At 43.2% G+C, this 25,948-nt stretch overlaps 3 protein-coding genes across 4 annotated transcripts; 2 read left to right on the forward strand and 1 right to left on the reverse strand.

Annotated features, from left to right (window-relative positions):
- Nucleotides 1-298: 298 nt before the first annotated feature.
- On the reverse strand, nucleotides 299-1,658 carry znf593 (zinc finger protein 593). The gene is made up of 4 exons (XM_010879617.5): nucleotides 1,528-1,658; nucleotides 1,052-1,267; nucleotides 899-961; nucleotides 299-628 (listed from the first exon to the last, which is right to left on the reverse strand). Exons 2-4 carry the CDS (start codon nucleotides 1,249-1,251, stop codon nucleotides 502-504), a joined length of 390 nt encoding a protein of 129 aa, XP_010877919.1. The 5' UTR covers nucleotides 1,252-1,267; nucleotides 1,528-1,658; the 3' UTR covers nucleotides 299-501.
- Nucleotides 1,659-3,573: 1,915 nt separating this feature from the next.
- On the forward strand, nucleotides 3,574-17,151 carry rlf (RLF zinc finger). 2 transcript variants are annotated; one of them, XM_010879618.3, is made up of 8 exons: nucleotides 3,574-4,183; nucleotides 7,754-7,908; nucleotides 8,319-8,400; nucleotides 9,481-9,625; nucleotides 9,744-9,946; nucleotides 10,174-10,310; nucleotides 10,472-10,613; nucleotides 11,555-17,151. In XM_010879618.3, the coding sequence occupies exons 1-8, from the start codon at nucleotides 4,004-4,006 to the stop codon at nucleotides 16,670-16,672; spliced, it is 6,162 nt and encodes a 2,053-aa protein (XP_010877920.2). In that variant the 5' UTR covers nucleotides 3,574-4,003; the 3' UTR covers nucleotides 16,673-17,151. The 2 variants fall into 2 exon arrangements, with proteins under 2 accessions (XP_010877920.2, XP_010877921.2); XM_010879619.3 differs by having other exon boundaries at nucleotides 9,490-9,625.
- A 2,728-nt stretch (nucleotides 17,152-19,879) lies between these two features.
- Nucleotides 19,880-25,341, forward strand: zmpste24 (zinc metallopeptidase, STE24 homolog). Its single transcript, XM_010879620.4, has 10 exons — nucleotides 19,880-20,266; nucleotides 20,986-21,132; nucleotides 21,251-21,337; nucleotides 21,430-21,546; nucleotides 21,676-21,828; nucleotides 21,919-22,060; nucleotides 22,176-22,351; nucleotides 22,597-22,701; nucleotides 23,053-23,196; nucleotides 23,702-25,341. Exons 1-10 carry the CDS (start codon nucleotides 20,162-20,164, stop codon nucleotides 23,924-23,926), a joined length of 1,401 nt encoding a protein of 466 aa, XP_010877922.1. The 5' UTR covers nucleotides 19,880-20,161; the 3' UTR covers nucleotides 23,927-25,341.
- Nucleotides 25,342-25,948: the final 607 nt, after the last annotated feature.

The following is a 25,948-nucleotide window of genomic DNA, read 5'->3' on the forward strand; positions in this document are numbered from 1 at the left end:
CAACATCAAATATAAGGTGTGAAATATAATGAAATGACAATTAATCATAGTTATTATTTGATTTCCAATCCTCTTGGAGTACAAAGCAAAAAGGAAGAAATGAAGTGTGCCTATTCTTATGGAGGGCACTGTATATTAATGTTGACTGTAAACTCAGAGCTTCAATATATTCAGTGTTGTCAAATTTCGCAGTCATTTTGAAAAGTTTTATTACACATGCATTGTTACCAGCCTCCTAAAAGCATGAGAAAATTGTAAACCTGACTGAAACAGAAGAAACTGGAAACCAGCCCATCACTCTATTTCCATTCAGTTTATGATTGTGTACCACAAGTTCACATTTCACAACACACACATGAAATATTTACGGGGGAATATACATATGTACATCATATTATAATGCAATCATGCAAACCAATGTCCATAGTTGTGAGTCATCAAAAAGTAGGGAGTTCTTGAACCCTGGGTAAATGTGATCACCAAAATAAAGGCATTCCACATTCAGTCCATATCCTCTTCGATTGGTTGTGTTTTCACTTCAACGGTTTTGTGGGGTATGTAGGACCCCATACCTGCAGCTCTGTCCGCTTCTGCCTGAGAGTACGGTTCATCCTTCAACAGCTTAATCCTGATCAGTGTGGGAGACAGAAAAAAATGTAGCAGCTCAGTTACCAAAAGTAAAACAACAAGCCCACCTACAAAGATGTGAAACTAGGATGCTGGAGTAGAGTTATGCATCACGGGACCCGTTTTCCATGAATCGAGCAGTGTTTGTTCCTGGTCTGATTCAATAGGTTGGAGATGCATATTTATTCCACATTTCTATCTGAAATGTCCGAAACGTTGGGGAACGCGGCCCAAGTTGACTACCACAACAGCAAATGAGTGGGGATCTTACCGTTTTTTGTGACCTTTGGTCTTAAAGTGCTCCTTCAGGGCTTTTGCGTCAACAAAATACCGTCTGTAAACCAAACAAATGCGCGTTAAAGTTTTCTAGTTGCCATTTATTTTCAGTTAACCTTTCGGGATTGGCGGCCTAAAAGAATCTTACGCGCAATGTAAACAGTAGTGTTGCGCACAACCAGCGACGTCGTAGTCCACCTCCTGTTTTAGTAGCTTGGCTGCAGCTGACGGCTTCATGTCGGCGTGGATTTCGTCCAAATGCTTCGTGTAACGTTTCGTCTTCCATGTCTTTCCAATACTCTTCTTCCTAGTACTGTTGTGGTTTCCGATCTGTTTAGATTTACCCATGGTGGTGCTGTGTAGTCTAAGAAATAATGTCAAAGTTAATGACTATGTAAACAGACTGCAAGTACTTTACCACACAACCGAGAAAGGCTGACTTGAATGTCTTTTTCTGGTAATAGCATTTTACTTAGTTAGATACATGTTAGTTAGCTACTGCTACATAACTAGTTTTCTGTTCAATTTAACGAGAAACTAAATGTTCAACATGTTTTATTTACGCCTTTCAGTTACAAATTATTGCAAAACATGTGTGAAGTTTAAACATGGTAATGACGATACCCTTTAACTTCGTTTTCTTCAAACGTCCGTTTTTGGTTTGCCTAGCTCGCTTGTTAAACACGTGTTTTGTCGACAGAAACAATTCCGGGTCAACGTCTGTGCCGGGTTCATGCGTTGGTGAAAATGTGGAATTACGACCTTGTACTAGGAAAAACCTTATTTATACAGTCTATGGGAAAAACTGACTTGCTCAACTCTCATGTCTTGCCTGCTGAAATGGCAAAAATCTGTCTGCGATAAAAAAATAAAAATAAAACAATTGTGGAAAACAGTCTAAATATCCTTTATTGATTTATAGAATTTGTTTGTGATGGTGTCTTCGCTCCAACCCATGGCATTTCAAGCACAATACTTCATGTTTGTCTCTCGTATGAGATTGGACCCCATAATCCTGGCATTTCAAGCACAATACTCTATAAACAACTCCCCAGCAGGTTTATGACTATCAACAATTGTGACATGTACTCTGAGGCACATCTCTACAAGCTTTTCTGCATCTTATCACACTGCTCATGAAACCAGGAAGAAGCCATAGGCACACACACATTTAACATTTCTCACCTGTCTGTCCCATCTTTCCGTTAGGTAAAGGAAAACGAGGAGGAGACAATTCAAAACACTATTTGTGGTGCAAACCTAACACTGCCCATGCCTTACACACCATTCCTACCGTATGGTAGCGGCAGCATCAGGCTGTGGGGATGGTTCTCCTCCACTGGGACTAGGAACCTTGATAAAATTGAAGGAAGAATGGATGGAGCCAAATACTGAGAAATATTTGTATATACAATTTTTATTGACATTTTGGGAGGAAATTCACCTTTCATCGGGACAATGATCCCAAACAAAAGGGCCAAAGCAAAACTGGGGAGGCTCAAAGACAAAAAGGTGAGTCCGGTAGTGTCCCAGTCAAAGTTACGATCTCAATCCCATTAAGAATATGTGGCACAGTTTAAATATTGCAGTCCACAAGTGTCATTTAACAAACCTCAACAGCCTGGAGCAAATTTCCCCAAAGAATGGGCCAAAATCATCACAAGGTGGCGATGGAGACACTGTGGGAAAATCTGGTACCTACTTACCGAAAGACTAAAAGCTGTAATTCAAGCAAAAGGAGGCTCTGCCAAATATGGGTGGGTGAATATGCCTTGTTGTCATACCATCCACCATTCACTACTTTTTCCAGGTTAACTGTGCTAACCTGGCATTTGCTATGGTCTACCACAATGATGCCATCTACAGGCCGTTCCTCTTTGAGTTGTTTTTGCTATTGCTTGCCATTAACCATACATTAATACTTACGCATGCTAACGGTTATTAACGTCTGCATCCTATTCACAATGTTTGTTCTTTCTAGACCAATCCCATCTTTAAGTAAATAAAGTTTTATTTTTGCACAATTCGGGAGCTACCATATCTCTGATAGGAGTTAGGCATCATAAAACCACAAGGTCTCTTTCACTGTTTTTATATAGCAAGTGACTGTAAATGCGTTTTTTTGCTTTTACTTTGCCCATAATTAAGCAATAATGCACTAGGGGCTGTGGTATATGGCCATCATAGGAGGTTTTTGATATAGTGTTTCTTGATACACCGTGGTATTCTGTCAGTGTACCACAAACCACAGATGCCTTATTGCTATTATGAGTAGGTTACTAACCAAATTAGAGCAGTAAAAAGTGGATTAAAGATTCGACCGAACCGTTTTATAATACATTTAGTTAATAAAGTAATATCCAAATTTCAATGATCCGAAAACGCGTCGAAATGTTTTGGATGAAATGCTGGTTTCGTTTTCCAAGCACATGTTGACCTCTGACGTCACCTAAAGGTAAATATTCATTTATGATCTGGATAACAGTCTTTTCGTCAGTCAAATGCACAATTCAACATTATAAACATCTCTTAGTAGGTGTTTTGAACACTCATTTGTTTACAAACATGATGGCTGTATGTTTATGGTTGACAGGAAATGATCTTGTGAAGTCGTAAATACCAATGGGATGCATTCAAGTGCTTTGGACTCGTTGAGAAACGTTGATTGGATAATACCACCCTCCTACTTGGTTGTTCCAACCAGGGCACGTACGCTACACATTGTTATTTTATCCCGCTTCATTGAACAAATGATATCCTGTTATGCATTGTAAACAACATATGTATATCAGCTAGGAAATGTAATAGTATTATCGTTCTGTAAACTACCTAACGAACGGTCTTTCACAATTGGTACGTTTTCCGAATAGTGAGACTACTCTGCATCATTGCATGGTCTGGGAGTACTGTTGACACGTTTGGGGTATTTTGTCAACAGTATGTCATTGAATCTTTCTAGAATTATACTAGTTTACGATACATGAATCCTGTGACAAAAAAAGATAAATTTGTGGTGCATCAAAATCTCACTACATGGAGCAGTGGTGAGTGCACGCGAATCACATGACGGGATGCATACGCGCGGTGGCGGGGAGTGAAGATGGCGGACAGCGATGTTGAACCAGAGCTCGACTGGAGTAGTCGACCCACCAACATTGTCGAGGACAGTCTTATCGCCATGGAATGCTTGCTGACCACCCTGAGGGCGCTCGAAGCAACGCTCAGGCTTCAGGACATTTCGGAAATATCATCGACTGAATATTGCGACAACTTCTGCCAGGTAGGCACCGTGCATTGAAAAACTGAAACGAAATTGAATGTTTTTCGCATAGTTAGCTGGCTAGGTAGCTTTATAACGATGTCGGCTGTACGTCGTTGTACCAGCGGCAATGGCTTCACCTCGAACCCTTAACAGGACAACCAGATAATCTGCCTGTAGTCTTATGCATGGTGAGGCATTGGAGCCAAGTAGCACAGGTGCATAACAACCCTAAATGCTGTACAAAAGAGTGTACGTGCTATCAACAGTCAGTATCGCTAACTAGCTAACGTTAGCAATGTTGTCATGGTTGTTGTGCAAGCTTGTCAGACTGTGCTGCAGAACGACAACTATCTAGGCGTGTAAAATATCTTGGCACTGTATCTTATTGCAGTGCATCCCGGTATTTTATTTAGCTGATATTTGTATTATTTGTTGAAAGTAACGTAAGTTGTGGGGTGTGGCGGTACGTTTTGTTTGGGACTTGCTGGCATGCATGTGAATAGGCCTGGCTGCAGTGAAAGTGTTTCTGATCACTTTTAATAAATTATTCTACCTTTCTTGTGCTTTTATTAGCAAACGTTTTTTGTTGACAATAGGTCTTGTTTCAATAGGGTTTCACTATACAGTCTAATTTGACAACTAAACACTATACAAAACATGCAATAGAACTAGTTAATGTCAACAACGTGGTTCAACCACGTTCTTTAAAAAAAAAACGTCACTAACGTAACTAGCAGTTAAGAGTAAGTTGTGGGTCATGCAATAGATAATTAAAAATAATACTATTTAATTTTTTTAAGTGTTCAGTGGTTACACTTTGCTACGTTTTCCCTATTATTTCTTGCAGGATTGATTGAAATTATTTGAACTAAAACCCTTTCACCACGGCTGCGGAATTGGAAAAATAATTGGGTGTTAAATATACCCACGCTGGTTTACAGGCTTGAGCTCATTTTCTGGATGAGCAAGTCTCATATTTAGATCAAGTAGGTTAAATTTAGCCACCCCTCCCACCCACTGTAATGACAGTAGAGACGAGCACAAAGCACAACGGTGTCTCTTGGCAAGAGGGGCTTTGGGGAAATATTGATGAAGTGCCAGACTGTGAGGGACCACCACTCTCAAGGTACACCGTGTCGTTGTGCTGTCAAGTACAACCAGTCGTCCCTCGGGCCTAATCAAGGTAAAGGAAGGGAGTGAGCTGGGATCAATCAGACAGGTGCCTTTACAAAAAAAAACCTGTCTCCGTTATTCTTCCCGTTTGTCAATCTTTTGGAAACCCTTTGAGGATTTGAGCCACAGACAAATAAGTCAGATAATTTCTCTGAAGCACCTTCCCTCACTGAGTATTGCCACACCTCACAGGTAACCAATTAACGGTGACATATGGTGCTGCCCTGTATGCAACCAACAGAATTATCCGACTTGTTTTGTATTGTTTTATCATTTCCTAGCTTATAGGGACTGTACCTGTATCCCACAGTGCACCTGAGTGCCAACGGAACCAGTATTAGAATGACTGAATATATTTTATGACCATTCAGAACCATTGATAAGAACAGATGTACTAAGGAATGTAAACCTTTTTTTTTCTTTCTTCACTGGCATAGATTGGCAATTTGGACTAAATCCACCTGGACATTTTGTAAATGTGTTGATTAAAAACAAACATGCTATTTCATCAAACGTTTGCAGGGAATGCTTGGTCTTACATATCCCGCGTGTTGTTATTAATTGATCATTTGTATTCATGTTTACCCTGTTTTACAGAGTACAAGATTTATCAGATTTGTGTTTTATTCACATTATTCACCAGGGGAACTGGGAACTCAACACTAAGCTGGATTGCAATCTCTAAATGGTCATGTTTTGTGGATAGCCATACAGGCTGAATTATTAATCCCATCAGTAAATGCAATGTCCTACAACAAATATCCAGGGCTGGCCCTGTCGGCTTGACAGCTCCCTTAATGTGTGCCTATTCACTGCAAAGGGCGCGTGACACTTGGCTCTGAATTTGGGGATGCATGAAAGCCATCTGCGACAACTGACGCCTTTCGTAAGGTGGTGCCATGAACCTAACGTGTTATGAGTTAAGAAATAATGTTTGTACTAATAGGAGGCTATGACGCCTCTGTAACTAGAAGCCCAGTAGTGGCTTTTAAATCTGTTTTGATTTTGAACAGCGGCCATGTTTGTGCTAATGAGAAGGTATTTCTCTGGTCCAAGGGTCCAGTGCAAGTCTGTCGTGAACCTAATGGCAGCTCACAGGCCTTTTTATAGAGCAACTTGCGAAGCAGTTCTGAAATAAATTGTGTTTTCATGTGTTCCACCAGAAGTTTTCAGACACAGCTGGATCCCGGCTTCTCACTAATCATTGCAATGTGGACACAGTCCAAACCTGGCTCAGTCATTGCTGGCTGCCATCGCCGGAATCTATTCCAGCAACACACATTGTCTTGCGTATCATTGCCTGTGTCGGCACGCTGGGTTTGGTCGGGAGCTGTTGGTACTAAACAGGCTTGTGTTTGGGTAATCCCAAAAATATTATCTGCTACACACCGCGAACCCAAAAACCGCACATGGAGCAGCAGTAGGGTGGTGGTGGGCCTCTTCTGTGGGCATCTTTTAACTCTGTCTGTGCTCTATGGGTGAGTCGGTGGTCTTTAATAACAGATCTGCCATACCGCCTGTGCTTTGCAGGCCAATGAGATTCATCGCCATGAGGTGCACAGATTCTGAATGAGTTGTCTGGGGATTTGTGGTTGCCATAGTTGGAAGCGGAGTGAGTGTTTTTGGTGTAAAATAAAATGTAGGGTCCTGCTATTTAAAGGCACATTGTGTGGAGTTTTTACTGGAAAAACAGACAAAACTGTTCTACTTGAGCACTTCAAGGTATGCCCGGGCTAACCCTAACTAACTGCTACCGATACCGCTGTCAATCCAGTCCAAATGAATTTAGCCAAACTTTCTCCGGAAGGGAAAGTGTCTCTGAAGTGCATCGTTTGGATCCGGTGTTTGTGTTTTGTATGAGATGGCAGCAACACTGGACATTATGATCTAGTACTGTCAGATTCCTCAAGCCGGAATTACTCTGAAACTGAATGTTTTAACCAATTTTATTGGGCACATTTAAAATATATTTTACTATATAGATATATTGATGGAAGATGTAGTGCAGTACTGTGTCCTGACAATAAGGACCTGGGGAGAAGTTGCAGGGGAGAGGAGAAGGTGCCTGATTGAAAGCAAAAATAAGAGTAGCTTGCGACTTCTCATTTTTTAGCCCGAGGAGGTTGGAGACCTGGGTAGTCCAGGCACACCGTCCAAAAAAGAGCCTTGTCAAAAAAATAACTTCACAAAGCAGAACAAGTGTTGGTGCACCCTAGCAACAAAAGAAACTGCATCTGTTTTGGTCTCCTCCTGGAAACCTTAAGTTAATGGAGTTTTGGCAATTGCTAATGGAAGAGCTGTTGTTATGGCTACAACCTTGCTGACCGTTAGTTTAAATTTTTTTTTTTTTAAATCTTCTAATTAGGAAGTGTTTTTTGTGTGTGTTCCTAACCCCTGTCGTTGCTGTGTTTGTAGGCTCTGATGCAGTATGCCGGCAGCAGGAATTCAGTGGAGCATGGCCTCCCCCTCCTGGAGGTTTACTGTCTGTCCATCAACTGCTTTGCCGCTGCGAGGCCGCACCTTACCGCCGACTTGGACAACGTTGCCCTCGTGTTGAAGAGGCTGGCATTGTGAGTCCACTCAAGTCACTGCCTTCTTGGTTGGTCGAGCCTTCTAATCTAAGCCCGGCCCCCTGGCTCGCTGCTGCACTGTGGACTTTGTCTCGGCCCACTGCTCTCCACTTTCAGGCAGAACATACGCTCCAACGTAAAACCTGAAAGACCTATGAAAAAACCTGAAGGAAAAGCTGATAAAAACATGCCTGTAACTTAAGTTTGTGCCAAGTCACTTTTGGGAATATTGTGCTGCGTAGTGATCAGCATCTTTTCTACCAGCGTTCCAATACTTAGCTTATTTTTTTGTTTGTTACTTTGTTGTTGTTTTTTTTCTTTCTTGTTGCAGCATGTTGGAAATGGATGACTTTCATGATTGAAACCACCTCTTCTTGAGTTCCTCATTTTGTCTTGTGATTTGTTCTCAGGAGCTGTTTTGAGCTGTTGTTATCTGTGCCTGAAAATGAAATCCCCTATGAGGCCTGGGTTCAATTCCACCGCTCTGTTCAGGTGAGTGACTAACCATCCGTGCTACTGGCCTGCTGCACCAGTCGTTGATGAATGCTGTTTGGGTCAGTGACCCGAGCACCCCACTGGAGAATTCCCCTGGCTCTGCGGGTACGGTCTAATGTGCTGCTGGGGCTCTTGTTCCTGTTTAAATTGGCAGTTGTTACACAAGACTGCCTGGTCGCTCCCCATCGCCACCTTGTGGTAGGTTCGGGCACCTGCGAATTCAGCGGTGGTTGTTGGCCTAGGAAAGCCCTGTCGCCAGGCCACCCAATAGTCTCTGTCCTTGTCCTGGACTCTGACTTTTGGATTCTTGACTCTGGGCACAGCCGGCCTGTGTTTGTTGACCTGCTGGTCATCATGTGGCCTAGTGATGGGAAGTTTGACTCTCTTTACTGATGTTTTCAAGTTGTTCAGTAAAGAGTTTGAATCTTTTCGTTCATTTGAATCAGTAATGCCCATAGCCGCCCCCATTATGACATTTCTTTATAATACTCCTGTTTTTATCTATTTTTCTTTGCAAACATAAAACTGACAGCGTATTTCGTTGTTGGTTTGAACTCCACTGCCAGCTGTTCAAACTAACGGAAGACATTCAAGTCAACGAGTCAGTCGTTCACCTCTCTTGTTTTTACTCACGCAAATGCTCAGCATAGACATTTGATGTGGATATCATGAAAATAAAAATGTACGTGAGGTCTGAGTCACTAAAACAATATATTCAAAATGAGTTAATCCTCTGCGAACTGCCCATCACTAATGGGGTCTAAAAAGGTAATGTGTTCTTATCTCATCCGACCCCACTGGAACAGGATTGGCCACCACTCCTCTCTAGGATTCATCCTGGGTTTCGACCCGAAGGGGAGTTTTCCAAAGCCACTGTGATCAAGTGTGGTTGCTTGCTAGTTGGGGTTTCTGGTGGGAGAGCAGTGTTAGATGGAGCAGAACGAAAATGTGCTTTTGAACGGAAACATCTTGATATTTGAGTCTGACACCTGCTATGGGGTTGTTGTGATGCAGGAAGGACTGGTACGTCTTGACGTGACATGATCCACCACCTCGTGTGTCTGTCTGTGTCTCCGGGTTTGGCAGGTGGCCCACGATGCCTTGCTGCAGTATGGGAGCACGGACCTGCAAGCCCTACTTCAGATCACTGGTGAGGGCGGAGCCTGGAGCAACCCTGTCCTCAGCGCCCTTCTCACCGGTCAACCCACGAACACGGAGGACGGTCAGTATCAACGCCGGCCAAGAGGCCGTCGGCGTTGCCGTGGTGAATCTCAACATGTCACGTAGGTCGCAGTCAGCCAATCAACAGGCACCTGTTGCTCTTGTACCCCCCCCTGCAGTTGATGCCTACATTGCCTTGGAGGGGGAGGGGTTCATGGAGATGCGTGTGAAGCACCTGGAGAAGGTTGGGGAGGTGGCCAAGGCTGTGGTGCTGGCCAAGGCCTGCGCCGAATGCCAGCTCATCTCCAACCAAACCACCTTCCGGCAGACCTACGTCTCCCTCCTCTGTCTTCTGCTGCCTGGCGAGGAGGCCATAATGGAGGTTTGTCTGTGAATGTTTGCCAATAGTTTCGTCTGTGTTTTTACGGTCAGCGCTGTGGTGTTGTTTTTCTTTATGTTGTCGTTTAAAACCGAAGGTTCATATGGAAGGAAATTGACATTAACGCGAGTGCTTATAGTTCGTTTTTAAATATGAATGCTTTTACATTGTAAGTGATACTGTAGTTGTAAGTCTGATTTGGCTGTTTGTGGTGTTGTTTTTTTAACCAGATATCCAGGCTGGACTGTAAGGATGTGCTGGATATAACGTGTAATCTGGAGACGGAGGGGGAGGAGAATACAGCCTTCATCCTGTGCACCACCTTCCTCACTCAGCAGCTTCAGCAGCAGAACCTCTACTGCTCTTGGTGAGTCCAGGCTTGAGAGCTAAGAGGAGGATGTGGATAAAAGGAAAGAACTAAAACATGAATACTCTCATACCAAAAGTGTCGCTGTCATTTAACCTTTTTTTTAAATTTTTAAATGTATTTTTTTATATCCATGCTGCCTTTACCTGTTCTGTGTCTAGGGAGCTCACTCTCCTGTGGAGTAAGCTTCAGAGAAGGATTGACCCATCTTTGGAATCGCTGCTGGAACGCTGCCTGCAGCTGGGTGCCATTGCCAAGACGGTCTACCATCTGCTCTTCCTTGTGCGCGTCATCCGGACGGAGGTAACATTTTCTCCCTCTGCTTTTTGGGATTAGCCTCGCAATGAATTGTTTAAGAAAAAATCTTATAGCATCCACGCACTTTTAAGCTCAAAGTGCGCTAAATACGATTTCAGGCTGGACACTGAATTTTACCCCAGACCTTCTGTTTTGATAGTTAGCCTGTTGCCTTGCTTATGTTTGGAGATGTGTGCTGGCTCACGTACCAATGTTCATTCATAACTCGTACGCACAGTTGGACTGACTGCATTAGAGATGTATTCTGGGATTGTTGGACACTAGTTGTAAAAGTGATGTCGAGCAGCCAAAAACGGGTCCCGAGAAATTGTGTACTTTGTCAGCCATATGCAATTTTTTGCCTTGTCATCAAACTCCCTCACTTTTAAGCATACATTTTCATTGCTGACTGAGGTATGATAGTGATTCTGCATCTAGATTATGCAAATTAAAAAAGCATATTATTCATCCAGTCCAGAAAGAGAGGTTTATTAAAAAGGGTTGGTCATTTACCAAAGTCCCAGACTGCATCTTCATGTCAGCAGGTTCTGTTTTTTGGTCATTAAGCACTTACCTGTCCATATCGAATACCTGTCCATATCAGTAGACTTATTCATTGTTAGAGTTGCACTCTAGCTAGATTGTAGTTTTCAAACTGGGGGAGTCAAGACTGTTTCGAGCAGTCGTGAGTGTTATGCTAACTAAAACAGTTAATGTATAATAATGTACAGTGGATGGCGTATTGTTTTGGGGTGATTTGATTTGTTCATCAACAGTCTCCACAAAACATTTTATGTGAATTCTATTGCACTTTGATCTGGCGAGTACCGAATATAACAAGCTAACTCAACAATGATTCACAGTTGAAATCTCCATTACACTTTTCAGAAATGGAAGTTCTATGTCCCTTTCACACTATTAAAAGAAATCCTCTTCTTTCTCTGCAGGCGGAGGAGCTGGGTCTAGCTTCATCGGTGGAGTTATGCGTGAAAGCACTACAGCTTCCAAAGCAAGAGGACACTGAAATTAGGATATCCGTGTGCAAGACTGTGGCCTGTCTTCTACCAGATGATCTTGAGGTGCTTCGGGGCTGCCTGCTGACGGAGTTTCTCCTGGGACTCTCTCGATTGGCTTTCCGCTCCCTCGAGGAGCTTTATCTGCGGCCTGACCAAAAGTATGACCAAGAAAATGCCATCATCCCCAACTCCCTGCGGTGTGAACTGCTTTTGGCCCTGAAAGCCCACTGGCATTTTGATCCTGAATTCTGGGACTGGAAAACACTCAAGCATCACTGCATCAGGCTGCTTGGGCTTGAACCTGAGCCGGAGCAGGAGGAGGAAGAGGAGGAAGAGGTGGTGGCCCCGGAAGTTAGCGTGGAGGAGGATGTAAAGGAGGAGGTGGAAAGGGAATTTGTTGATTCGGAAAGAGACTACTTAAATGGGACAAGTGGTAGCATGGATGGCCTTGAGAACGATGATGAAAGTGAAAGGGACAGTAAACCGCCTTCGATGCCTGATGCTGAGGGCAGCTTGGAGCAGGGCTCGCTCCCAAAGAAATATAAGTTCTTCTGCAAGATCTGTAAGAAATCTGTTACCGAAACACGAATAGTTTTTCACTCTAAGAGGCATGAAGAAAACGGTGTCATTACCTGCCCTGTTTGCCTGAAGAAGTTTGAGAGCAGGAAGGAATTCATTCCACACACCAAACTACATCTTCAAATGCCGTCCAGGCGCAGTTGGCCAAAGAAAAAGGACAAGAAAAGAATTGATTTGGACAAAGAAATGGACGACTTGGACGACTTGGACGACTTGGAGCCTGGTGAGATCGCCCTCGACCCGTCCCTGATGCTGTACTACCAGTCCACTCACGACCCCGACGTCCTGGAGCACATTCTGGAACAAGCCTCGTCCGCGCCCCGGAAGCCTGTGCACGAGGACAACATCACGTTTGATTACATTAATGTTCATTTTGAACTGCAGAATCGTGACATATACACGTGCCCTGCCACTCACTGTACCAAGACTTTTAAGCATTCCAAGTACCTGGGGGTGCACTTAAAGTCCGGAGATCATGTTGGCGACGAGAACGTGAAACATTACTTTGAAATGAGGGACCGCAGGGAAAAGTGCACTTACTGCCGGCGGCACTTCATGTCCGCCTATCACCACCGCCGGCACCGGCGCGTCCACTACGGTGACCTGCCCTATATGTGTATGGCGAAAGGCTGCGGTGCGCGTTTCGGTACCTCCAACGAGCTGGTCGCACACAAGCAGAGTCATGGCTATCAGCTCAGCTACCAGTGTGAGCTTAAAGGTTGTAGCCTTTCTTTCTGCGACTTGGGGCAGGTCTACCACCATGAGGCACAGCACTTTCGGGACGCCGCGTATAGCTGCAGCAGCCTTGAATGCAAGAAGTTCTACTTTTCTAAAAAAGAGTTCCTCAGACATTTGGCCACACATGGCATTTCATTCTCTGAGGATGACTTTGAGGCACAGAGGAAGGCCAAAAGAAAACATCTTGCCTCCTTAGCTGAGGAGATGGCCAGCCCCAAAAAGTCTGCCCTGGAGGAGTTAGTCAATGGGGAACATAATGCTACTTCCTCAGCGTGCAGTGCCTCTTCGTCCATGTCGAACTGCAAGGAATCCAAGGGCACAATGACATCAGTCGCTGTCTGCTTTGACGGGAAACAGTTCACCTGTGGTTTTGAGAGGTGTGGATTGACATTTGCTAAAGCCAGAGACGTTCATAAGCACCTGAGGTGTACTCATCCAGAGCATTTCAAGTCAGAGAATAAAGAACGCAAAAATGTTGACAAAGAAAAGTGTGTAAAATATAAAGGTGCAAAGGTTAAAACCGAGCTGAACAGTGAGGGCAAAACCAAACATGATCTTGAAGCTTGTCTCCCAATGAAGATGTCAAGCCAGGGAAATGTTTGTAATTCTCCTATTCAGGCCAAACTAACAACCCCCGCATGCCTTGATAATGACCCTTTAAGAGAGATTTTGATTGGACTTAGCCAGCTTAGTCTTACTCCCTCCAACTCTACAAATGGATTTTGTGAGCTGTACTATCCCATCTCAGGATCCACATCAAAGATACCTTGCCATCAGGGTGTTGACCCCAGGTCCCCAGCCGAATCATTGCAAAAGAGAGCACGACCCGCTGTTGGTAAAATGGTGAAACAGACCTCAAACACTGAACCATCGGTAACTGATGAATTACCCTCAGATCAACACATAGAGGCAGACCAGATCAGCCCGTTTGTTTTGCAAGCCTCTACTAAACCATACTTCTGTGAGCTTAACGGGTGCAACTTCAGAAGTGTGACAAGCACTACCTTAATACGCCACTACATGAACAAGCATGAGTTCACAGAGGAGAAGGCAAAGGAAATGAATATCCTAAAATCACTGGCATTTAAGCCATTTAAGTGCCATCTCTGCTTCAAATGCCATAGAGAAAAGACATTTTTGAGGGTCCATTATCTTCAGGCTCATAGACTTAGCGAGTCGGTTGTTGAGCAAATGAGCTGTTGGCCCAAAAAGGGTAAATCAGTAAAACCCACCAAGCAAACAGCCACCCCTACAAAACCCACCAAGCAAACGGTCTCCATTACACAACCCCCAGAACCCACCATACCTACAGTCTCCATTACGCAACCCCCAGAACCCACCAAGCCGACTCTGTCTCATTCACAACACCCAGAACCCACCAAGCCAACTGTCTCTCTTTCACAATCCTCAGAAAGCGCCAAGTTGACTGTCTCTTCACAACCCCCAGAACCCACCAAGCCAACTGTCTCCCTTGTGCAACCCCCAGAACCCACCAAGTCGACGGTCTCCCTTGTGCAACCCCCAGAACCCACCAAGCCAATGGCCTCTCACACCCAACCCCCAAAACCTGCCAAGCCAATAGTCTCCATTACACAACCCTCAGAACTCCAAAAGCCAGCCGACTCCATAACACAACCCTCAAAATCCACCAAGTCATCTCTTTCACGTACACAACCTAATGAGCGCACCAAGCAGACAGTCGCCAATAAACAAAGATCTCAGCTTCTGACCTGGCAAAGCTCCTCCTGGCAGCAGAAGTACCAAAAAAAGAAAATCATGTGGAGGCAACAGAACGGTGTACAAATTTCCGGGGGCAAAAGTAAGAAGTGGAGTCACCCTTCACCCTCTGCGCATGATCCCTTTGAAGAGGAGGTGAGCCAGGACAGAAATGCTGAAAAAAGCAAGAACACTGTTTTTATGTGCAAGCACAAGGACTGCGGTATGCTTTTCTACCACCACTCCAGTCTTCATCGCCACAACAAGAAGCGCCATTTGCATGTGATGGGAAATCCTGTGCTTTCCGAAGACCCCTCATTACAGAAGTTTAGGTGTAGTTACGCCAACTGCAACGCCTCCTACCTCCTGAACAGTAGCTTGGTGCGTCACACGGAGAGCGAGCATCCTTACCAGGCGACAAGTAGCCTGAAGCGCCAGAGAAAGAGCGAGCATCCCTACCAGGCAACCCTGTGCTGTAAGTATGAGGGCTGTACAAGGGTTTTCACACAGAGCAGCAGTCTGAAAAAACATGTGGTCTCTAGTCACCTTAACTACTATGATTCCCTTGTATTGCGTCTCCAGAATACTCACAAGGACACCTCAGTCACTGGATGCCAAAAGAAGCTGATTGTCACATCCTCTATGCCACAGAAAGATGCTAACAAGTTACCTGTCAGGCAGTCTTTGAGACGCTGCCCAAAGTCTCCTGAAGATGTCAAAGCGGAAGAGACGAGTGAGGAGCATGATGACGAAAATGTGGACGTTGACCAGCGTATCGAAGTGTCCACCAGCAAGAAATCTGCATTTAAAAAGCGTTTTGAAGCTATGAACTTCCGTTCCCACGAGGAGGCCTTGCAGATGTGCCAAGACCGCTGTCAGCGTGAAGCTTATCCATGCATGGTGCAGGGTTGTGACTCTGTAGTCACATCCCTGAATAGTATTAACCGTCACTATTTGAATTGCCACAAATTTCCCCAGCGGACAATCAGATGTAATAAAGTGCCGCTGGTGTTCAGTGCAGAGCAACTAGAAGAGCTGATCCAGAAGAAGACGGTCTTGTCCGCTTGCCCTGACATGACGAGGGCCCCTAATGGCGTTCTGAAGATGGAGTATCAAGCAGAGCCAGAGAACCCCGGAGGTCCATCTGTGCCAATGAGTCTGCACTCGATCAAAGGGGAACCACTTGACGCCCATGAACCACCAGGGTTCCAGGAAAAGCCACCGGCTGAGAGGAATGTTCTGGTTGGGGCCGATGACTTGCTTTATGGAGAAGCTAGTGGGCACACGGAGGAGCCACCGTCTCAGGATAGCCACAGTCAAGAAGAAAGGCGGAGCAAACCCTCGAACGGCCCCACTCTTGATCCCTCTCCACCAGCCTCCCTTCGATTCAGTGTCGATGAGGGTTTCATGGACAATTCCGGTAAAGACTGTGGCAAGCCAACAAACATTTCTGCACCGCTGCCGTCTCCTCAAGCCCGCCAGCCACTTAAACGCAAGAATGAGCTCTCTGACCACCCTCCCATCCCAAAAGACCCTCAGCCCCACACCACCTCCCCTCGCTCATTTGACCTGGCAGCTTACAAACCTATGGGATTTGAGTCATCTTTCCTGAAGTTCATACAGGACACCTCCAGCGACAAGAAAATCGAGAACCCCCGCGCTTCTTACTGCAATACCCTCAAGCCCGATCCCCCTGTGGCGTCTACTCGTCGGCGGGATTCTTATAGACGCAGTTGTTCTGTGAAGGAGAACAGCCAGCTTGGCCTCGCCACCAACCACAGAGGGCGGCCTCGGTCCTCCCCGCTGAAACCTCGTCCCAGGACAGGGGAATACACATCGGTCCAGAACTTGCATGTCATCTTAGACAAGGCCCTGGCAGGCTGTGGAGACCTGGCCATTAAGCAGCTGCAGTACCTCAGGCCCGTGGTGGTTCTTGAGAGGCCCAGTTTTCCCACCTCCCTGATTGACCTCTTCCCTACAAGAACGAACGATAAGCTACTTCTCGGGAGTTCATAGAACTGAGCACCTTGTGTCCAATGTAAAGACTCCGAATGTTTATTTTCTGATGTTATGGCTTCACTATCAGTATCTTTTAATTTGCCAAATTCATTGACTCAGTTACCTTGATTGACATTTCAACTGATACCTGTGAAAAATGATCATGCTCCTGATTTGAGAAAAGAAAGAAAAACGTCTTCAGAGTATTTACATTTCAGTAAGATAATGAACATTACAATGTATATAGTATCTTGTCACTACACTTTTATAAACATTTTCAAATATTATTTAGAAAAATGTAGCTCATCGTCCCATTTCAATGATATTCATTTGTCTGAAAATGGCTTTCATGGGACAGACATCTCCTTGGCCCACTCCTGCCAGGTGGCCATTTCTGTCTCCCGAGTATCAAAACATCATTTTGTTATTGCAGTGGGCAGACGTGTATAATGCTTTATAAGAATAAATGTTTGAATAGGTCCTTTCAAAAAATATTACTATGCATCCAGTATCTTTATTTTCTTTTTAATGATTTTATATTTATTGGCCTGTAAAATATTTAGGTGTCTAGAATTTTTTTTTAATGAAAGTGACCCACTGTCTATGAGCTTGCACATTTGTTTGCCATTAATGGCTTCCTGCCACGTGTTAATTGGCAGTTATCAGTTTATTAAGCTTTTTGCCAATGCAGTAAGGTTTGTGCAGTCATAGCTGGGCAAGAAAATAACTAAAGTCTACAATTTTCTAAATTCTATACAAATTGAGTATAAACGATGCAATTAAATGCTGATAAGTTATATTGTTCAAATCCAAAACTCGAATAATACATTTATTAGTTGATTCTATGAAAAAGCATACAGGTTTCACGGGGATTGGAAATCTAAAATGGACTTCTGAGACCCTGTGAATGTGAGGATCTGAGATGATTGGTACACGCAAGATGGTGAAACGGTCACCTAGTCTGTCAGAAGTTAAAATGGAGTAATTACCGTCTTGCTAAAAAATGCACACAGTTCTCCAGATGTACATATGGTCCTGGGCCGATCGAGTCTGTTTGGGATTGGGTGAAAATGTCTGACTTGGGGGTGGGGGGGGTCCAGTCAGATGGCAAGCCCAAAGACCCTGTCCAGGCAGTACATGCTGCTGTTCTCCAATTTCATGTTACAGCTTCCTGGCAGAGAAAAGACTGGTAGTAAAATATCCCACATTCTATTACCTTTGAAAATAGATTTTAAAAGCCATTTGCCGATATCACTGTCGACACTATTCGCAAAAACTGTGCTCCATTTTTCGGCGGTATGATACACATCACTAATGATGAGCTCCGTGTGATGGTGTGTAAACACTGGATTTTGTTCAGTCCTGTTGTTGCCGTGACTGTCCAATGTATTGAACGCAGTAATAGTGGTATCCTAACTTAACGCATTTAAACGCTTTTCCAAGTTTGGTCAGTTGCTTCAGACTTGTTTCCAACACAATGGATGTCCATTGATTGGTTCGACTTTGTTTATAAGCACTGCTTCCAATTGATGTTTCCACTGTACATAGTTGACCAAAGTGGCTAAATTGCTCAACTTTCTGTTGAGAAAAGTGCGGGTTATGATACAATGAACAAAAATATAATTGTAACGCATATAAAGAGTTGGCCAATGATTCATGAGCTTAAAATACCTCAGAAATGTTTTGACAAATCCATAGATTTGGGTCTGATGAATTGACTCATCTTGATTTCACTTAAGTGAAATTGTTGCATTCATATTTATGCTCAGTATATTATCACAAATTGTCTTAGTGCTTACGTCTTTTACGATTGTAGTGACTTCGATAACTATTGCGGTCTGAAAAGGTAACAAATTGTGATTGTAGCGTTATTTCATTCACCTCATCAGAAACTTGAATGTCGTCCGTAATGCAGGTGTCGGCTAAAGTTTTAGGTGAATACTAAAGACGTGCTAGCAAATCATTCGATCTTCGTTTTGCAAGTTACGGCCTCTGGATCTGTTCGATTACATCGCTAATGCAATATACCTTACTCTGAAAAGGGGAACTTTTTAACATGTTAAATGTTTAGATCAGCTTCAGCGCCTGTGAAGTTATTTGATAAAGGATTAGAATATACTGTTGCGCAGAACAGTGAATTTACTACACTAATTTCAAATGTGGAAACATTGAAATGTACTGGATTCCAGAAGCTGAAACCCAGCGTGCTGCTCTCTGGGAATTAATGACAGGCTTTATTGGCAGGAACGGTGTCAGACATGCAACTTTCCACCATTTGAGGGTGGAACTGTTTTACAGAGATAATAGTGGCAGCTCTCTACATGTGTTTCACCTAAGTGGACAGTGTAGAGATTGCTTCACAGGTATGTTTTAATCACCATAACTATTTCCACTATTAGAGTGGCAGCTCTACATACTTTAATATATGGTTTAGCTATTGCCACAATAAGGCCAGACATACATTTCGTGTCGTTGTTTTGACCATTATTCTTGTTACGTGTTTAAATAATGGTATATGTTACAGTATTACCATTCTAAAATTATTAATTAAGGCTCTCTGGAGTTTGTGAACCATATGGCCTGTTAAGCGAAGAAATTGGGGAAGTTGGACCGCCAAAAGTGCAATGAAAGACCGCAGAGCACTTGGCTTATCACAATCAAGGGGCTGGAAGAGGAAAGCGCACAGCAGCAGTTCAGAATGGGTGATTTGCATAGGCCAAAGTTGAAATGGACTGCATTCCAAATACATTTAAAAGATGAATTAATTCACCTTGCTGTTAAGACTGCAGGCAACCTATATAGAATGTATACTTTATAGGCTATGCATTGATATAGAATTCAATTGGCATGAAAAAAGTTTCCTTTCAAGAATAGCTCTCGTGTTTGTTTTACATTTTTTTCATGGCCAAATAATTGTAAGCATTTAAACGATTGAGCAAACAGTTATACATCCTTTAACTGTACATACATCTGATAAATATTATATTTTTAACGCCTTCCCCTCCACCAGAATATTTCAGATTTTTATACTGTGTTTAATCCTAAATAGATTCATTTTGTTGGCTTTGTAAAGTACTACCTTAATCCTATGACTTTACGAATTGTATATCACGAATCAATATATAACTCGTGGTTTATTTTTTGAATCGCACTAAATAAGTGATCGTGCCTTTGAGAATGTGTTCATTTATTTGAGACATGGAACTACATTTTGCGACCATTTGTTTGCGGGGAAACATTTTCACTGCTGCTCTACATTGCATGAATGGAAACTAAGCAAATGAGAATGAGTTAGCTATCATTTTGAGGGGTTCAATGATCATAGTTATGTCAAGTTAAACAGTGCATATTACTATTGCTGGGTTATTGAAATCTTCAAGTTATTAATCTTATCTTCTGAATAAAGAATTGCAGTCGTGTTAAAAACGGGCGTCAATCCAACAAGTAACACATGCTAGCTAGCCAGCTACGGTTGCTAACCTCATAGAAATCAAGGCCGAAATAAACATGGAAACAATACTTGACCTACCAGTCGAAACTAAGATATTTTATGCTGTTCTGGTATTCTCGTGGACGGTGTATCTATGGGAGGCCTACCTTGCTTACAGACAGGTAATGTTAATCGTTTGCTTTTTCGCAACATCCTTAACACTTCGGTTTGTTTGGTATTGTATTTCACACCTAGCTGGCTGCATGCAGCTGCCAGTGACATACTTCAGTTATATTGTTAAAGTTATATAGTTTAATGTGACAATGCTTTTCAGGGGTATATTCATTCAGCCAGACACAATTTGTTTTGTTGAGGAACGTTTTGTTAAACTGTTCTTATAGTGGACAGATTCAATTAGATCCCTTCACGTTTTTTTTGTTGAACACACCCCGACGTTTGGCATGGGAGAAGACGTTGCAGATGTTTGGTGGCACCAGCAGAGAGCCACACCAAAAGTGGGTTGAAGAGTGAGATGAGCCTGGGTTAGTCCCACCTGTAGTGAGAGCCTGTTGAGCAGACATCAGTTCTCTGCACACCACTTGGTTGGAGAGGTCAGTCAGGCAGTTGGTGACCCAAGAATGTACAGAGCCTAAGGTCCCACCCAGAGTGGAGAGGAGGATCTGGTGGTTCTGTGTTGAAGGCAGCAGATAGATTTAGTAGGATGAGAGCAGAGGAGAGAGTCAGCTTGGGCAGTGGAAATAGCTTCTGTGATACAGCGGAGAGCTTTCTTTGTTAAAGTGACCCATCTTCAGGACCTCGCCATGCACTGTCACATGGTAATGGCCTGTTACATTAGCTGGCTGTGTGTGTAGTTTTGACTGGTGTCTCTTCAACCCTGCAGCGGAGGACATACAGGTCAACCATGCACGTACCACAAGAGTTGGGGAAGATCATGGACACAGAAACATTTGAGAAGTCACGCCTTTATAATCTGGACAAGAGCAACTTCAGTTTCTGGTCTGGACTGTATTCGGAAACCGAGGGAACGGTAGGTACAATTGAAAGATCTGTTTTTTTAGGACCTAGGCTACTTTTGTTTACTATTACATCTAAGTTCTTCACTCTTATCCTCACAAAACGTTGGACACTGCTGTGTTATTCTTTAGCTGATCTTGCTTCTTGGTGGTATCCCTTTCCTCTGGCGAGTGGCTGGGACGGTGACTGCTCGATTTGGATTAGGTTCAGAGTATGAGGTGCGTTTATTCTACATGTTAAAATAGTCAGACCCGGATTTCAAAGGTTTTCTTCAAAAATGTATTGTCGTTGTCTTTCTTATTTCTTTTAGATCTCCCAGTCTCTTTCGTTTCTGATGCTTGCGACCCTGTTCAGTGCCTTTACTGGCCTTCCATGGAGTATCTACAACACCTTTGTAATTGAGGAGAAGCACGGCTTCAATCAGCAGGTAAGCTGTGAGTTCTATGGACATCCTTAGTATAGAGAGAGTTTGAACCAAAACCCCTTTTTCACTGGCATTGTTTTAAACACTCACATTATTTATGTTTTTTGTTCTATTCAATGGTCCCCCTTTCAGACACTGGGGTTCTTCCTGAAGGATGCTGTGAAGAAGTTTATTGTGACTCAGTGTATCTTGTTGCCTGTGACCTCACTGCTCCTCTACATCATCAAGATTGGTGGAGACTACTTTTTCATCTATGCCTGGCTCTTTACACTGGTGGTCTCCCTGGTCAGTCACTGCACTGCATTAATGGAAATAAAGCAACAGTTTCTTAGGCTCACAGGATAAAAAAAATAAAATATTCATACTTTTTCTTAGGTACTGGTGACCATCTATGCGGACTACATTGCTCCCCTATTTGACAAGTTCACCCCGTTGCCAGATGGTGAGCTGAAGGACGAGATAGAAAGCATGTCGAAGTCTATCAGTTTCCCCCTGACTAAGGTTTACGTGGTAGAAGGTAAGGCACAACACGTCAGCCTCCATCACCCTAGTTCTTAGCTGTACCACACAGGGACTGTGAAGTTGCCTCGCTGATTTGTATCGTAATGGTGACTTTTGACCTACCATTCCAGGTTCTAAACGCTCCTCCCACAGTAATGCTTATTTCTACGGGTTCTTCAAGAACAAGCGTATAGTGTTGTTCGACACCCTGCTGGAAGACTACTCTCCCCTCAACCAGGAAGGACAGCCGGAGACTGTGCCGTCACAGGAGACCGACGCCTCAGCTGAGACCAAAGCTAAGCCCAAGGTTGGACATGCTACTTTATACAGGCGTGTTCAAATATTGAAGTAAACTTCCGACAACAGCTTGATGGCAAACATCATATTGACTAAGCAGCCGTTAGTGATAAATATTGTCTTGCAACCATAGAACAAATGTAATTGTTTGGCTTTAGTTTCTAAGATGGTGTAGTAGAATCTGTAATCGAACTTGTATCCGTCATTCTTGAAAAGGAAATCTAAAGGAATGTGGCGTCATACCTCTCTCCCCAGAACAAGAAGCAAGGCTGCAACAACTCCGAGGTTTTGGCGGTGTTAGGCCATGAACTGGGCCACTGGAAGTTGGGCCACACTGTCAAGAACATTGTCATCAGTCAGGTTTGTCAGGAACAGCCTTAATATGCATCAGAACATCACAGTGCCAATGTGACTGCCCAACCCACATCATCTGCTGGGAGGAGTTGGGTTAAACAGAGAACTTACAATCACCTCAGTCTATTTATTTTATTTCATTGTTTTTATATTATTTCACTGATTTTATTTCAATCATTGGGACAATCTTTATTTACAAAATTAAAAAGCTGCCAATCTTTCTGCAGGTGACTGGAGGTCAGTTGTATCTTGTGTGCAATTAGCTAAAATTACGTAATCATTTCACCAACAGGTCACGTCACTGTAGATCCTATGAATGTTTTAGATTAAAATTCTCCTCCTCCTTTTTTCTTGCAGATGAATTCTTTCCTGTGCTTCTTCCTCTTTGCGGTGCTGATTGGACAGAAGGAATTGTTCATGGCATTTGGTTTCTACGAAAGCCAGCCTACGTTGATTGGGTTGATGATCATATTCCAGTTCATCTTCTCGCCATACAATGAGGTGAGTGTCTCATCAACCAGTGGTTGCCAAAGTGAGGTTGTCAGCAGCAAGAGCGCAAGAGGGTAAGGCGAGATGGAATGATTGCAACTAAATTATTACATTTGAGAATTGGATACTCAAGAACACATAGAATGGTGAGGAAAACTCTCATTGTTTCATTGTCTTCCTAAAACATCTGACGTTGAGGTTTGTTTGTGTAAAGGATAGATTTGGGGATGCTGTATAAGGCATAGATCTGGGGAAGACTCCCAGCTGTCTGTCTGGTCAAACTAAGCAACCAGGCAAGAATTTGGTGAATGCAGTGAACAAGAACCGCATGACCAGTACTAGGGCTTTGGAGTTTTCTGCAGCCCTCCATCAATCATGCCTTTATGATAGTGTCTGGAAGGAATCCTCTCCTCAGTAAAAGGTTTATAATGTTGTTTTATTTTATGTATAGATGTAGAAATGCAGCTGCTACATTTCCCAGAGGAAACCCAAAATGCTCTTCTCTTCTTACCTCCAGGTCCTGTCCTTCTGCTTGACTGTCCTGAGCCGCAGGTTTGAGTTCCAGGCGGACGCCTTTGCGCGGGGCATGGGTCGGGCCTCCGAGCTCTACTCCGCGCTCATCAAGCTCAACAAGGACAACCTGGGCTTCCCGGTGGCTGATTGGCTCTTCTCCATGTGGCACTACTCTCACCCTCCCCTGCTGGAGCGTCTACGGGCCCTGGGAGGGACCAAACAGGACTGATGGGTGCTGAATGGAAAGCCACGCCTCCTTTCTTTTCCGAAGGGGCCTATTATTGGCCCGCTGATGTCGGCTCGGCCCTGTCGTTCTCTGTTTTCCTAACTGTGTTTTATCGTATCCTCACCATTAGCTTCCTTTTATTTGATACATTTGGTTTCAGTTTTTAAAAAGTACCCTAACTTCTTGGTTTCACAAATCTAGTGTGTGACAAGAGGTCTGCTAGTTAGTGTAGGTGTAATGGAGTCAAAAACACACCATAAGCTTACACCAAAGCTACAGTTATGTTGTGAATTTGATTTTTTTTTTTGAGAGCTCAAGAGTTTGGTATGTTGTAAAGGAGGGCAGTCGGATGTGCTAGCAAGTCAGTGATCCTATTTTTGAGCTTCTGCGTGATCTAGATCCATTGGAAACAGTACTTGCAAAAGCATGACAGTATGAAGTCATCCCCTTAAAAGGAGGTTTCACCCCGGACATTCATTTCCTTACCTGGTAAACCGTCTGTACATAAGCTTTGACAGCAATCCATGCTTTGGTCTGAGCTTTGAGCATTTGTTTAGCAATATTTTCGTGTCAATTGTAATATTTTCCCACTTATACAAACCTTCCTATAGTCTCAGAAATTGAAATTGTGAATGTCAACATTGTCACTGATAGATGAGAACCTGCTAACAGCATACACTTGTTGCTAGGTACAATTTGTCAAAGATTGCTTTTATTTAGCCACATAGTTTGTTTACTTGTCTTATTTGAATTGTTACTCCCCTGAGAATTGTTTCATTCCAAGTGTTTTCTCATTCCTCAATGTCCCTTACTGGTCCATTTTCCCAGTATTACATTTGCAAAAATGTAACAAAAATTTTCCATTACGGTTGACTAAGGCTGGTCAACTGACTCATTCTGCAGCTGTTTTATGGGGATGTGCATTTGAAGCCTAGTAATCCAAACAGTTCCCACCTTTTCAGATTTTCTGTTGAGCTTTATTTGAGATGGATCATGTCTGAAGTTGTATCGTGGTTAGATTGTCTGACTTCCCCGGGATTTGCGAATTGTGGTGAAACTGTAATTTTTTTAAGTAATGATGAGAAGATTTTCAGGTTAGATTTCATCACATTTTTATAACATTTCTGTTTTCTTAATGCACTTGTTTGTAAACAAGATCCTGACCATTAATGTACTTGTAAATAATTTAGAAATAGAAAAAAAGAAATTCATTTTTCCATATTTTTTGTTTGGAATGTTCTGTAAATGTTTCTTCTCTTTTTGTGCCTATGTGTGAGAGGTGTGACGGTAAAGCCAGTTGACAAAGCCTGGGGGCGCTGGGTGGGGGTACAAGGCTCATCACGTAACTCAAGTGTTTGGTTTGATATTGGAGGACTTCCTTTTTCTTGCAGGAATTGTGAATAAAGTCGCACACAGCACCTGTCTACTTTCCAATTTATTTCCCACGGTAGCAAAGTTGGGCTGTAGTCAGCTTTTAAAAGTACAATTTTATTCAAATAGTTGTATAATAGCCACATACTATAATTTGACCACATGCATATATTGTAATGAAAGCCATGATTAAGCAGCAGCCCTTGCAGTCAGGACCATAGACATAATAAAGAGTAGACCCCGCATTGGCTGCTGGGCGAGAGAAATCCCACAGCCATCTTGGACCGGTCGTACTCAAAGTTGCGTAGCAGCAGAAGCAACGATGCCAGAGCACTGTGCAGCATATTCCTGCTCAAATCAGCGGACCATCAAAAGCAGGGCTCGGTGGATTACTTTTCACAAGTAAGATTTAACATTACCGTACTATTGGTTGTATTTTGTGACTAGAATATAACCAGAGAGTTGAGAAGGAGCAAGGATCTTTGATATTACTGTTCTACACCAGCCGGTGTTCACCCAGCTATGAACTGAGACTTGATTAGTCATATTCCATAACACTGGCTTAGATTACAACTGACACAAGAATGCTATTGTAGAAATAAAACAAATATTACTGGTATAACATTGGCCAGCTAATTTTAGTGGCACAGACTG

This window comes from Esox lucius, chromosome 15 (assembly GCF_011004845.1).
Source record: "Esox lucius isolate fEsoLuc1 chromosome 15, fEsoLuc1.pri, whole genome shotgun sequence".
Taxonomy (NCBI): Eukaryota; Metazoa; Chordata; class Actinopteri; order Esociformes; family Esocidae; genus Esox; species Esox lucius.